General features: G+C 47.7%; 1 protein-coding gene across 1 annotated transcript in view; it reads right to left on the bottom strand.

The window, feature by feature from the left end:
* The window catches only part of DNAI1 (dynein axonemal intermediate chain 1), a 157,034-nt gene that overhangs the window by 113,884 nt on the left and 28,238 nt on the right, over positions 1 to 14,912 (bottom strand). The window contains exons 8-9 of the mRNA XM_081881464.1: positions 12,902 to 12,961; positions 9,931 to 10,065 (exon numbers count right to left, since the gene is read on the bottom strand). Coding sequence (XP_081737590.1) covers positions 9,931 to 10,065; positions 12,902 to 12,961 — 195 coding nt within the window. The remainder of the gene's footprint in view (positions 1 to 9,930; positions 10,066 to 12,901; positions 12,962 to 14,912) is intronic.

Genomic DNA, 14,912 nt, shown 5'->3' with positions numbered 1-14,912 from the left:
TTCTGTAGTCTTGTCAAACTAACCCTTGGCAGACAGTCGTCCACGACACTTCCGAGACTAGACTGACAGCCTCAGCTGCTGTCTAGAAACCTATCACATTTAACATCTGCTGGGGTTCTTTTTGTGGAATTAGAATTGCCCAGAGAAGCCACGGACTTGCAGTACAATCCTAATCCTACACAGAAGTAAACCTTATTTAAATCAATGGGCCTTACTCCCAGGAGGTAAGGGAGGTTAGGACTGCAGCCTTAGTGGAGCTCCCTAACCTGTTATAATTTATTGAAGTATGTGTGCCTAATACCAAATGATCCTAGGGCAAATATTTCAAAGATGAATGCCTCTTCTAAGATGATGCTTGCCATGAAATATAGACATGCATAATCAAAAAGTAAGAATATATGCCTGCTCCAGATTATTTTTACCCTTGTGGAAGCTTGAAATCAAAATATCAAAACTCATTAATCAATTAAAATTTAGCTCAGCGTATCACTCGACAAGCGGACCAAACTACTGCACCAGGCAAAAAACAAACCCTCTGGCACCTAGCAAGCTGGAATGTCAGGACCTTGTATCCTAGGCTGTCCAACCATCATGGACCGTGAGCTGAAAATGCTCAACATTGCTCCGCTATCAGTCTCTACAGTCACAGCAAGTGCTATAACTCTCCAAAGGTTTGACTTCATCCTTGAAGGCGCACTCTTCCATTGTCTTTCAAGATGTGCGGATGCCAACTGAAAAAGTTGCAAGAGTATCAGAATCATCATCTATACTCTACTCCAGGCTTCCTCAACCTCGGCCCTCCAGATGTTTTGAGACTACAATTCCCATCATCCCTGACCACTGGTCCTGCTAGATAGGGATCATGGGAGTTGTAGGTCAAAAACATCTGGAGGGCCGAGTTTGAGGAAGCCTGCTCTACTCTGTCCCTGACTGTGCTTTTGGAACTCAACTCTGCTGGGCTCCTCAACTTGAGAAGATTCACCCACACTGAACTGTCTGTGCTGTGGTTTTTTAAATCACTTTTTATTAATAAATATTTCAGTTGAACAAAATAAAATAGAAATAAAAAAGAAATTAAAGGGGGAAGGTATATTATAGTGTTATATATGCAAACAACTACAGTTCCATATACAGTGGTGCCCCGCAAGATGAATGCCTCGCAAGACGAAAAACCCACTAGACGAAAGGGTTTTCCGTTTTGGAGGTGCTTCGCAAAACGAATTTCCTATGGGCTTGCTTCGCAAGACGAAAATGTCTTGCGAGTTTTTCCGACTTTTTTTCCCTCCCCCCCCCTTTCTAAGCCGCTAAGCCGCTAATAGTGCTAATCCGCTAAGCCGTCAATGGGCTTGTTTCGCAAGACGAAAAAACCGCTAGACGAAGAGAATCGCAGAACGGATTCTTTTCGTCTTGCGAGGCACCACTGTATGCCTGTCTAGTATATAGGTAAAAGTAAAGGGATCCCTGACCATTAGGTCCAGTCGTGACTGACTCTGGGGTTGTGGCGCTCATCTCGCTTTATTGGCCGAGGGAGCCGGTGTACAGATTCCAGGTCATGTGGCCAGCATGACTAAGCTGCTTCTGGCGAACCAGAGCAGCGCACGGAAATGCCGTTTACCTTCCCGCCAGAGCGGTACCTATTTATCTACTTGCACTTTGATGTGCTTTTGAACTGCTAGGCTGGCAGGAGCTGGGACCGATCAACGGGAGCTCATCCCATCGCGGGGATTCGAACCGCCAACCTTCTGATCGGCAAGTCCTAGGCTTAGTGGTTTGACCCACAGCACCACCCGCGTATATAGGTATATCAATGTTATTATTATCCAAATACATAGATACAGCGGTACCTCAGGTTAATAACTTAATTGGTTCTGGAGGTCCGTTCTTAACCTGAAGCTGTTCTTAACCTGAAGCACCACTTTAGCTAATGGGGCCTCCTGCTGCCACTGCACTGCCACTGCAGGATTTTTGTTCTCATCCTGAAGCAAAGTTCTTAACCTGAGGTCATATTTCTGGGTTAGCGGAGTAGGTAACCTGAAGCGTCTGTAACCTGCACCGTCTATAACCCAAGGTACCACTGTAGTGTTATTCATACCCAGATATACTTTTTTTATAAACACGTTCCAAATATCGTTATACTTGTCTGTACATAGCCTACAAGCAATCCGTTCATAAATTGCGAGGGTTGTCATATTTTCAATCCATTGACTGAAGGGGGACAAGGATTTATCCTTCTAGTGTATCCATATGTCTTTTGGCCATAGTAAGGGCACAAAAGAATCCATTTACGCTGTCCAGTTGTCAAATTCCATATGACAGGTACATAATTCAAAAGAATATTTTCCTCTGGAAATTTTAACTTTTTCCGCTCAGTCATGTTTACACAGCTCAATTCTTTCTCCCAAAACTTAGCGAGCGAAGGACGCTGTCTGTGCTGTGATCTTGGGCCAGTCCCTCGCTCTCAGCCTCGCCCTACTTCACAGGGTTGTTGTGAGGACAAAACAGGGGAGAGAAAAACTATGGACAGCACCTTGATCTCCTTGGAGGAAAGAAATGGTGTTTAAATGCAATGAAATAATAATATAAATAATGCCCTCCAGTAAGTCAAGAGACTTAACTGATTATAGGAAGAGAGCTGTTTTTATGCGGGCCCTGATTCTTCGGAGAAGCACTGTGTCACTGCGCAAAGGGAGTGTTACAAGTTTGTGTGTCAGCAAATAAATATCCTAAGATAATTAGGATTCTCCAGCAGCGAGACGCTCCCTGTGCAAGGTTCGCTGAAGCCACCAGCACTTCTGATTGGGCTGCCCACTGTTTCCAGGTGTGATTTATGCTGTATTTTATTGAAATGAATCTTCTGAGGAACTGATATGCCTAATTTATCTCCTTTTAAGATCCTTTTGGAATTGATTTTCCCAGCAACGGCTGCTGACTAGCAAAGTCCTGAAACGGCAGAGCCAGCTTACCAGCACACTAATTCCTTCCTTCTGGGGATATTTAGTGGCATTATTTTATACAATGGCAATAACATTAATGGAAGCATCCGTTATGACTGCGTAATGGTCTGGAGCTAGGAAAACAAACGGCCTGGGCCAGCCATGATATTCATCCTCGATAAAACTGTATGTTTATCTTGGAGCAGCAGGCTGCCTACAACATATAACTCTTCCTTCATGGCCTTTTAATTACCTAGAAACAAACAAACTGCTGTCGTGAGTAATACTCCCCGTGCAGGGGTCTCCAGGAATTTGGTACAGAAGTAGCTCACATGCCCAAGAAGAAATGTGATGCAGCCCAGAAATGGAACAAAGATCTAGTTTTCTGCAGGATTCTGGAAGGGCTGATACTTCTCCCACTGGAATTCCACAGACAGCAACAGTTCACAGTCTTGTACAGCAGAGGACTCTGCCGCACAAAAAGTGCCCTGCCCAAAGAAAGCTAGTAAGTCAATGACTAGGGGAAAGGGCAGGCAAGAATCCTGAAGTGCTAGTTTGCTGTGTGCAGGGAGTATTGTTCTATATTGCTATTATTTATTACATGTATTAGTTGCTTTCTTTTTGATCCAATGGATCCTTGCCTGCTCCACCTGCTCTACTTCTGAGAAGACCTGAGATTCAAAGTCAGGGCAGGACACACCCTTGCTAGCCATCCTAGACCCTCCGTGTCCCTATTTTCTAAGAATAGTCCTGGATTTACAGATGCCATCTTGATTCCGAAATGTCCCACTTTTCCTTAGACCTCCCTATTTTCATCGGAGAAATGTTGGGTGGTACGGAGTTATGCAACCCCCCCAAGCCAAGGAGATAAGCAGCTATAAAACCTTTAGAATACATCTGAAGGCAGCCCTGTCTAGGGAAGCTTTTAAATGTTTTATTTTATTTTTATGTATGTTGGAGGAGTGGCTGGAGCAATAAATAATAAAATGATGATGATGGAATAGGGCTCCTCTATCTAGCAGTTCAAAAGCATGTCAAAGTGCAAGTAGATAAATAGGTACCACTCCGGCAGGAAGGTAAACAGCATTTCCGTGCACTGCTCTGGTTCGCCAGAAGCGGCTTAGTCATGCTGGCCACATGACCTGGAAAAACTGTCTGCAGACAAAAGTCGGCTCCCTCGGCCAGTAAAATGAGATGATCGCCACAACCCCAGAGTCGTCTGTGACTGGACTTAACTGTCAGGGGTCCTTAAACTTTTTATTTTCATGAGAGAAATGGGTTCGCCATCCTTGGAAAGACATCCTATAACTGACGGACGTGCGAATGAGCTAGCTTGCTTTTTTTTAAAGAAAGAAAACATGTGGTCAGATAACATGACAAAGCTCTCTGTTTCTAATGCCAGGAGGCTATGGGAAGGCCCATAGCGCAGCTGTGGAGCATTTGCCTTAGTGTTGTTGTTTAGTCGTTTAGTCATGTCCGACTCTTCGTGACTCTACTGGGAAAACCATAGCTTTAACTATACGGGTCTTTTGTTGGCAAGGTGATGTCTCTGCTTTTTAAGATGCTGTCTAGGTTTGTCATCACTTTTCTCCCAAGGAGCAGGCGTCTTTTAATTTTGTGACTGCTGTCACCATCTGCAGTGATCATGGAGCCCAAGAAAGTAAAATCTCTCACTGCCTCTATTTCTTCCCCTTCTCTTTGCCAGGAGGTGATGGGCCCAGTGGCCATGATCTTTGTTTTTTTGATGTTGAGCTTCAGACCATATTTTGCGCTCTCCTCTTTCACCCTCATTAAAAGGTTCTTTAATTTCTCCTCACTTTCTGCCATCAAGGTTGTGTCACCTGCATTTGCCTAAAGGTAAAGGTAAAGGGAGGGACGTGGGTGGCGCTGTGGGTAAAGCCTCAGCGCCTAGGACTTGCTGGTCGTCAGGTCGGCGGTTCGAATCCCCGTGGCGGGGTGCGCTCCCGCTGCTCGGTCCCAGCGCCTGCCAACCTAGCAGTTCGAAAGCACCCTCGGGTGCAAGTAGATAAATAGGGACCGCTTACTAGCAGGAAGGTAAACGGGGTTTCCGTGTGCTGCGCTGGCTCGCCAGATGCAGCTTGTCACGCTGGCCACGTGACCCGGAAGTGTCTTCGGGCAGCGCTCGCCCCCGGCCTCTTAAGTGAGATGGGCGCACAACCCTAGAGTCGGACACGACTGGCCCATACAGGCAGGGGTACCTTTACTTTTACCTATAAAGGCAAAGGGACCCCTGACCGTTAGGTCCAGTCATGGCTGACTTTGGGGTTGCGGCGCTCATCTCGCTTTATTGGCCGAGGGAGCCAGCGTACAGCTTCCGGGTCATGTGGCCAGCATGACTAATCCGCTTCTGGCGAACCAGAGCATAGCACGGAAACGCCGTTTACCTTCCTGCCGGAGCGGTACCTATTTATCTACTTGCACTTTGACGTGCTTTTGAACTGCTAGGTTGGCAGGCGCTGGGACCGAGCAGCGGGAGCGCACCCCGTCGTGGGGATTCGAACCGCGACCTTCTGATCGGCAAGTCCTAGACTCTGTGGTTTAACCCACAGCGCCACCCGCACCCCTGCATTTGCCTAGCAAGCTTCAAATCAGGTTTGACTCAATGAAAGGCAGGCACTCCCTGTTCCCGTTGTCCTTCTGCCGTTTCTCACGGCCATGTCCACCAGCCAGCAGCAAACAAACCCTCCCTTCCTCCCCATTGCTAGCCTGTTACTCACTGGTGCTAATTAATTCCCAAGCGTCTCGGAGGCTCTGCCTCCTTCCTCTGAGTGACCAGTCTGAATAGTTTAAAGGCACATCTGACATCCGGGCAGACTGCGCTCCGAGATCAGGCGGGAAATGGCTGGATTGCTCAGCACTTAATGGATGCTTAATTTCAGTTTTCATCTACGGCTGAGCTAGCCATGACATCTATCATCTCTAATTGGCCGGTGCGCGCCTTGCCCCTGCTGGCTGTGGCTCCTCGGTGCTTCCCATGCAGGGACTGGCTCACATCCAAAAGCTGTCTGGTTTCTGTTATAAAGGCAGTGCCAGGAGAGTCATAGAATCATAGAACGGCAGGGTTGGAGAGGACCGCTCTAGTCCAGCCCCTTGCAATGCAGAAATCATAGCTAACAGAATCAAAGAAAGCTGATGGTAAGGTAAAGGTAAAGGACCCTTGGACGGTTAAGTCCAGTCAAAGGCGAATATGGGGTGCGGCGCTCATCTCGCTTTCAGGCTGAGGGAGCCAGCGTTTGTCCACAGACAGCTTTCCGGGTCATGTGGCCAGCAGGACTAAACTGCTTCTGGTGCAACGGAACACCATGACAGAAACCAGAGCGCACGGAAACGCCGTTTGCCTTCCCACCACAGTGGTACCTATTTATCTACTTGAACTGATGTGCTTTCGAACTGCTAGGTTGGCAGGAGCTGGGACAGAGCAACAGAAGCTCACCCCGTTGCGGGGATTCGAACCGTCAACCTTTCGATCAGCAAGCCCAAGAGGCTCAGTGGTTTAGACCACAGTGCCACCCCCATCCCTAAAAGTGCAATAGCACTTTTACTGTTAATTACTGCAGTTCTCTGGGTTGGCTAATTTGAGCCTGCTGCAGATAAGGGGAGGTAGTGTGGTCTTTTATAAAAGTTTTGCATTCCCCATAATGACAACTGGGCCTCCCTTTGACTCTTCTATCTGACACAGGAAGGCACCTTCAGAGGTTGACTCAAGCGGTTGAGATTGCTATTTCTAGGGTTGCCATATTTCAAAGAGTGAAAATCCGGACACAAAAGTCATTGAGCGTTGGTGGGTTTGGGGCAAAGTTTGGACCTTTTTTTTTTTTTTTTTTTTTTTGCAAAATCTCAAAAAAGAGTTTTTGAGCTATTTTTAAAGAACATCACCAAAAACGACACTGCCGACATGGGCTGCCACATGCCCGAATTTCCCCAGACATTTTTTTAGCAATTTTCCTCCTGGACACAGTATTCCAGCTAGGTCTGGGAAATTCCGGACGTATTTACAAGCTGTATAACTTTGTGGGGTCCACTTTGTAACCTCCTCCCCCATTTTGACAGTGTTTGTTCACACCCAGTCACTTGGGGGCGCTCCCAGATCACTTGCAGCGCATTTGGTGCAAAGGCGAAAGCCCTTTATCTGCCTCAGTTCCACTTCAAGTCCTGGATTCATCAGCTTGCCACAGCCAATCACTACAATCTCAGTTCTGCCCGAGATAGAAACCACAATAACTAAACGAAAGGCTGGCATGGGGCAGTGTATTCACAAGATAAGTCTGGTGCCCTTAACCTGTTGAGATAAGAAGAAATCTCCCCCTTTTCTTCCACAGCTGCCCAATTTAATCACTGGGGGAAGTCTGGGCCAATATTCTCCACCCAACCACCTGGAGCTCTGAGCCATGTGTGCTCCCATCCCTGCACCCACCACCATCCCGTGGCTCTCCTAGAATTAGCAGCAGAAAACAATCAAGAGGCAAAAGCAAGAGACAGATATCGGCAGTCCAAGTGCCAATTTCAGGCTCGCAGTGGGAATTAATGAAGCATGTGGAAGGCAAGGCAATAATGAAGCCACCAGCTTCATTGCCCGGTGGGGGCAATATCTTATGAGGAACGGCTAAGGGAGCTGGGCATGTTTAGCCTGGAGAAGAGGAGGTTAAGGGGTGATATGACAGCCATGTTCAAATATATAAAAGGATGTCACATAGAGGAGGGAGAAAGGTTGTTTTCTGCTGCTCCAGAGAAGCGGACACGGAGCAATGGATCCAAACTACAAGAAAGAAGATTCCACCTAAACATTAGGAAGAACTTCCTGACAGTAAGAGCTGTTTGACAGTGGAATTTGCTGCCAAGGAGTGTGGTGGAGTCTCCTTCTTTGGAGGTCTTTAAGCAGAGGCTTGACAACCATATGTCAGGAGTGCTCTGATGGTGTTTCCTTCTTGGCAGGGGGTTGGACTCGATGGCCCTTGTGGTCTCTTCCAACTCTAGGATTCTATGATTCTATTTCCTCCTAATGATCTATTTCTGGCAGCCTCGTCCTTCTGAGCCAACAATAATGAAGCCGACACAAGACCCAATCCTCGTGTGAAAGGAGGCTTCCCCCCGCCCACATGGTCCCATTGAGCCCCACACCCAAGAAAGAAGCTGCCAAATGGGCTTTTTCCATTTTCTAATTGTCTGTAACTGCAAACCCTCAGCGATTCTCACACCCTGGCAGGAGGGGGCAGCGTGGGGCAAAGTTGATAGCAGGCTGGGGTCTCAGAGGGACCGCCCACTGTTGGGATCTGGAGGAGGGGTGTGTGTAGAAATTTAATAAAGAAAATTTAAAACAATACTGTTGCACAGCACCAGGTGATTCCACCTGCTCTCTCTACAACTGGGATGAAAACGGGGACATGTGTGTGCGCATTCAACCTCTTCTCCAGCAACAGCTAGAATGGAGTATTTGTAGGGATCATTTATCAAAAACACCAGTGCTGGCAATGTAATTTTTCTGTTCATCTACAAATACTGGGTTTCCACACAACCAAATGTGTTGGAGTTTGGTCAGAATGATTCTAGCCTCCCTTCTCCCTGTGGTGCTGCAAAGCCACACGCTGCTCTTACTGTTCTAACAGCTGAGACAAAAAGAATCAGGCCTAATAGACAGGATACTGGAAAAGATGTCCTTTGGCCTGATCCAGAGGACAGGCTTTTGTGCTGTTAATTTACATAGAAGAAGAAGAGGAGTTTGGATTTGATATCCTGCTTTATCACTACCCTAAGGAGTCTTAAAGTAGCTGCATGTGGAGGAGCGGGGAAGCGAACCCAGTTCACCAGATTACGAGTATACCGCTCTTAACCACTACACCACACTGGTGGCAAAAAACAGGCAGCATGTGATGAACCATGCACACATGGAACAGGCCTGATCAGGGGCAAGCATCCGCCACATTGCTTTTTGCTCACACTGCATGGGCAGAAGCAGTGCCTTTTACCAGCTTCGTCTGGTTGGCGAACTGCAGCTGTTCCTGTGCAGGGAGAGCTTGGCCACTATAGGCCATGTGTGCAGAGGAGGGCAACTAAGAGGATCAAGGCTCGGGAAGCCAAGCCTTATGAGCAATGGTTGAAGGAGCTGGGTCTGTTTAGCCTGGAGAAGAGGAGACGGAAAGGAGATATGAGAGCCATCTTCAAAGATCTCAAGGGTTGTCACATGGAGGAGGGAGCAAGCTTGTTTTCTCCTGCTCTGGAGTGTAGGACTTGAACCAATGGCTTCAAGTTACAAGATAGGAGATTCCAACTCAACATCAGGAAGAATTTTCTGATGGTAAGAGCTGTTGGACAGCAGAACCGTCTCCCTTGGGAGGTTGTAGACTCTCCTTCCTTGGAGGCCTTTAAGGAGAGGTTGGATGGCCATCTGTCAGGGATGCTTTAGCTGAGATTCCTGCATTGCAGGGGGTTGGACTAGATGACCCTTGGGTCCCTTCCAACTCTACGATTCTCTTATTCTATGTGTTGGCAACCTTGAGGCTGGATTTCTGCAATGTGCTCCATGTGGTACTGGCCTTGGGGCTGGTTCAGAAGCTCCAGCCTGCACAAACTGCAGTGGCCAGATTGCCGGATCCCAGGAACCCCAAGGGCTGTGAGGCGCAGGCCTGAGAAGCCGTGGAGCAGATTGTGGAGGACCTCCAGGTGATGAACTCCCAAGGGGATCTCCAATTCCTTTAGCCCGGCCTCTGCAGACCCTCACAAGGTTCCACCAGCACACAAAACAGTCACACATCCTGAACACGTGGAGATCTGGGATGGGGCCCAATGGCTTTAAACCTTACAGGAAAACATTTGAGTCAGGAACTGGAGAACATGGACTAGGGCAAAAACACAGAGGCAGCAAGTATTTCACCAATGATATAGGGGAGAAAACACCTAGGATGAAGGGAAAGGGATGTTGAAAATATAAAAGGCACCAAGCATTGCCGTGTGTTATCACCACTATATGCAGGAACATCACCTGAGATTCCAGCGACGTCAGTTTTCTTCCCCGCATCTTGTCTTCTTTCTTTGCAACTGGGGCCTTTTGTTTCTCTTTCTCTTTCGACTTTTCCAGTTTCTGCAGCTCCTCCACATAGGCATCGTAGATTTCCCACTGAAAGAGACAAAGAGTAAATGGTGAGACAGCAAGGAACATCACAGAACTAGTCACAGGTAGCAGAAGGCAAGTATACTTCTTAAAAAACATTCCCTACACGGCTTCCACCCAAACTACCAAGAAAGAAGATGGGTGATGACAACATAAGAGAAATGTCACCCTGGAGCCCTGTGGCCCTGAGCACATAGAGGAGAAGAAGAAGAGGAGGAGCAGGAGGTGGAGTTTGGACTTGATATCCCGCCTTTCACTCCCCTTAAAAATAAAGGTACCCCTGACCATTAGGTCCAGTCACGGACGACTCTGGGGTTGTGCACTCATCTCACTCTATAGGCCAAGGGAGCCGGTGTTTGTCCGCAGACAGCTTCCGGGTCATGTGGCCAGCATGACTAAGCCGCTTCTGGCGAACCAGAGCAGCACACGGAAACGCCGTTTACTTTCCCGCCGGAGCGGTACCTATTTATCTACTTGCACTTTGAGTGCTTTCGAACTGCTAGGTGGGCAGGAGCAGGGACCAAACAATGGGAGCTCACCCTGTCATGGGGATTCGAACCGCCAACCTTCCAATCAGCAAGCCCTAGGCTCTGTGGTTTAGACCACAGCGCCACCCACGTCCCATTTCACTCCCCTTAAGGAGTCTCAAAGCGGCTAACATTCTCCTTTCCCTTCCTCCCCCACAACAAACACCCTGTGAGGTGAGTGGGGCTGAGAGACTTCAGAGAAGTGTGACTGGCCCAAGGTCACCCAGCAGCTGCATGTGGAGGAGCGGGGAAGTGAACCCGGTTCACCAGATTACGAGTTCACCGCTCTTAACCACTACACCATGCTGGCTCCATGCTAGAGAGGCAAAATGAGTACTCCAGCAAGAACAGGACCAGAGCTGGAGGGAAGACTGGGGCAGATCCACAGGTGCACACACACACACATCCATCCATGAACAGAGGCAGTTATGAGCCAGATAAGGGAGAAGGAACTGGAACAAGGTTGCAGGCGAGCAGGAGGGGAAGCTGGTAGCTGGGAGGGAGCAGGTAAGCAGGAAGGCAAACAGAGAGGAAGAGAGAACTTGGAGCAAGAGGCAGGAGCCACACAAACAAGGCCAGAGAAGCCGCTTTCAACACAGGCCAGTCAAGGAGGAAACAAGGCCTTTCCTGGGCAGTGGGTGACAATTCTGCCCCTTCCTCCTCCCACCTGCAGACACAGGTTCTTTGACACATGAGATTCTGGAAAGGCTCTTGACTCAAATTCAGTAGGATAGAAAAGGGACTGTTGGCAGGGAGTTGGGGAATGAAGAAAGGAAGAGTTTGAAATATTACTTTATATTCATAAAATGGCCCAAGATGGGGAAGAGAGATGTGGGATTTTGTCCTCTGTCTAAAACTTCAGCTGCGTTCTGACAAATTTAGCAAGTTGCTACTCTGGGCCACTCAAGCTGTGCTCAGCCTGAAGAGAATTCCACTAGCGAGCGAGCTGGAGATTTGCATTTATTCCAGCACTTTGATTAGAAACACGGGTGTCCCTTTAAAGGACCAATTTGATGTAACAAAGATGCATCTCTTTCTCCATCTTTCCATGTCCTCCTACGAGGGAGAGCCGCTGAGTCTGTGCATTGTCTTATCTACTGCTGTGTACCAAGTACAATAGACAAAATCAGTGGTAATTGGGACAATTGTCACAGGGACCGCAAGAAATATGTGTGGATCAATTCAACTTCTAGGGAACAGTAAGATTTTAAAAGGAGAAAACGTAAAGAAACAAAAACTGGTTGAATTCCTTCCCATGCACTTCAGCAGCAAAAATGCACTTATCCTAATGGCACTATTGTTTCAAAGATGCAGATTAAAGAGACACGCCAAGGGACACTTTGGGGAGGTGATATGTTTCAGCAACATTTCAGAGCCTGCCACAGATGTGTTTTCATCTACACCATGCCAGAGAGATGGGCCTCCACATTTCATCCTGCAGGTCTTTCCCTGGTACCTTCAAACACACCCAAAAGCAAGCAGATGCTTTTATCTCACACACAGGAGAGAATGCGGGCTGCTTACCTGAAGTCACTTACCTGGGATGTACCGTATTTTTTGCTCTATAAGACTCACTTTTTCCCTCCTAAAAGTAAGGGAAAATGTGTGTGCGTCTTATGGAGCGAATGCAGGCTGCGCAGCTATCCCAGAAGCCAGAACAGCAATAGGGATTGCTGCTTTCACTGCATAGCGATCCCTCTTGCTGTTCTGGCTTCTGAGATTCAGATTTTTTTTTTTCTTGTTTTCCTCCTCCAAAAACTAGGTGCGTCTTGTGGTCTGGTGCGTCTTATAGAGCGAAAAATACGGTACATTTGAGGAGGCATGGATTGTGCTGTAGGGCATGCCATGCTTTCAATCAAGGGTGTGGGTGTTCTCTTGGCCCTGTAATCCTCACAGGCCATTAGGAACGAGCAAAGGCACTGAGGGACTGGCAGGGATTAGATGCGCAGGCCACCTGGGCATGTCCAGTGTTAAGTCAGAAGACTAGAGGGATGAGATTCTGGCTCCACCCAACTTTCTCTCCCATAGCTGTCACCTCAGTGGCAGAGTAGGAAGCACAGCTCAGCTCCACCAGGAAGCCCCTGACCCAAAGTTGTGGCGGCTGGTCATTATGGGAACAAACGCTTAGAAACTGGTGGCTGAGCTTTGGTTTGTCTGTTTTCCCCTCTGCCCTCCATGTCCCTTTCTCCTTCTGTGTTGTAGGGTTGTAGGTCTTGTACTGACAGTATGTAAACTGCTCTGAAAGCCCCCCCTTTTTTTTGCTGAATGGTGAGGCACAGATGCTCTAAATTAATATATAAATAAATAGCATTTACCTGGTTGGCAGTGTCAGAGAAGGTAGCTCTTGGCGGGGGCTCCATCTGACATGCCCTGTCCTGGAAGAAAGGATTTGAAGTAGCACACAGTTAATCCCGTTGTCAGTGCAGGATATATATAAAAGTCGGCTCTTGCTTAGCTGCTGAGAAACCGCCTGAGACTTGAGCAGCGCCGGTGGAGTGTGACTTCCCCCCATTTATCCAAAAGGTCTGTGCGCTGCGAGGGTATTGCAAATGGATCTGTGTTTACTATCAACGTGACATTTTATTTGCTGGCCTGTTGCTGCGATGACCCCGGGCTCACGTGCGTCCAGGGAAACAGAAAGCACCTCGATAGGAATGTACAAATGGAAGGATCATTGGTTTCGGCAGAAATTGCTGAAGGTTTGCCGCAGGTGGATAGGTTTTACTGCTTCTGCCTCCGAGAGCAGTGCAACACGCGGGCTAACTTATGGCATTCTAGAATTATAACAGCCTATGTAAAAAGCTTGGGCTTACCTCTCTCTGGGGAAAGGGGCTTTTAAAGAAAATGCTCAAAGCAATCTAGGTTTTCTCCTTAGCACCTGAAGTCTCTGTAAGCAAGGGAGTCATGAGAACTCTGGGGTGAGAGAATGAGACAGAAGAACTGGCCACTGGCTGGCTGCCCACAAGTCAGATTCAGCTCCACTAGAACTAGAAGGGTGTTGCGGAACTGAAGCTGGGATCTAGGAAAACAGGGCCTCTGGGGAGGGTTAGGCTGTGGCAGAAATGGGGAAATGGGAGACCAGCAATATCTGGAGGGAGACACAGATGGTCTGATATAAAGGCTTTGTGTGGAGCTGGCCAAGGAGCAGAAAGGGCAGACGCTGCAACAATTTTCTGCTTTCCACATCGGCACGGCAGGACCTATTACATAGAATCATAGAACTGTAGAGTTGGAAGGGACCACATGGGTCATCTAGTCCACCCCCCTGCAATGCAGGAATATTTTGCCCAAGGTGGGTTTTGAACCCAGGACCCTGAGATTAAGAGTCTCATGCTCTACCGACTGAGCTATTCCTTTGTAATAGTAGTTCTACGGACATCTCAAACGCCACTAATGAGTGCTTCAGATGCAGCATGGTCATAGGATGTTTCCGAGCACAATTCAAAGTGTTGGTGCTGACCTTTAAAGCCCTAAACGGCCTCGGTCCAGTATACCTGAAGGAGCATCTCCACCTCCATCATTCTGCCCGGACACTGAGGTACAGCTCCGAGGGCCTTCTAGCGGTTCCCTCGCTGCGAGAAGCAAGGTTACAGGGAACCAGGCAGAGGGCCTTCTCGGTGGTGGTACCCGCCCTGTGGAACGCCCTCCCACCAGATGTCAAAGAGAAGAAGAACTCAAAGACATCTGAAGGTAGCCCTGTTTAGGGAAGCTTTTAATGTTTAACAGACCACTGTATTTTAGTACTTTGTTGGAAGCCACCCAGAGTGGCTGGGGAGACCCAGCCAGATGGGCAGGGTATAAATAATAAATTACTATTATATTATTATTATAGGAACATAGGAATCTGCCTTCCACCAAGTCAAACCACTGGTGTACCTAGCTAACCAACTAGCAGCATCTCTCTGGGGTTTGTCTCTCAGCACTATAATAATTAATAATACCCCGCCCATCTGGCTGGGTTTCCCCAGCCACTCTGGGTGGCTTCCAACAAAACACTAAAATACAATAACCTATTAAACATTAAAAGCCCTACTATGAAGCGGCCTGCATACTTTGGTTAAAAGATTGGATAAAACTGGAGAATAGAGATTTACTGGATTTAGAAGGCTTTAATAATTGGTACGGATGGCATTCGTACCTTTGGTATGGGAAAGTGAAGGTCCACAAGAGCTTTCTAAATCATATTTTTAGAGGACCTTTATACCAATCATGGGAAAGGAATAAAAATCTCCTTGAAAGAAAGACCCCATGGTGGATCTCACCAATTGAGGTTTTAACGGTGAAGAAAACAAACATGGAGGAAAAAAACGCCACCTATGAATAAAT

This window comes from Podarcis erhardii (genome assembly GCF_964252035.2).
Source record: "Podarcis erhardii genome assembly, chromosome: 11".
NCBI classification, from domain to species: domain Eukaryota; kingdom Metazoa; phylum Chordata; class Lepidosauria; order Squamata; family Lacertidae; genus Podarcis; species Podarcis erhardii.
The sequence above is the reverse complement of the archived record's forward strand: the minus strand, read 5'-3'. Positions and strand labels throughout refer to the sequence as shown.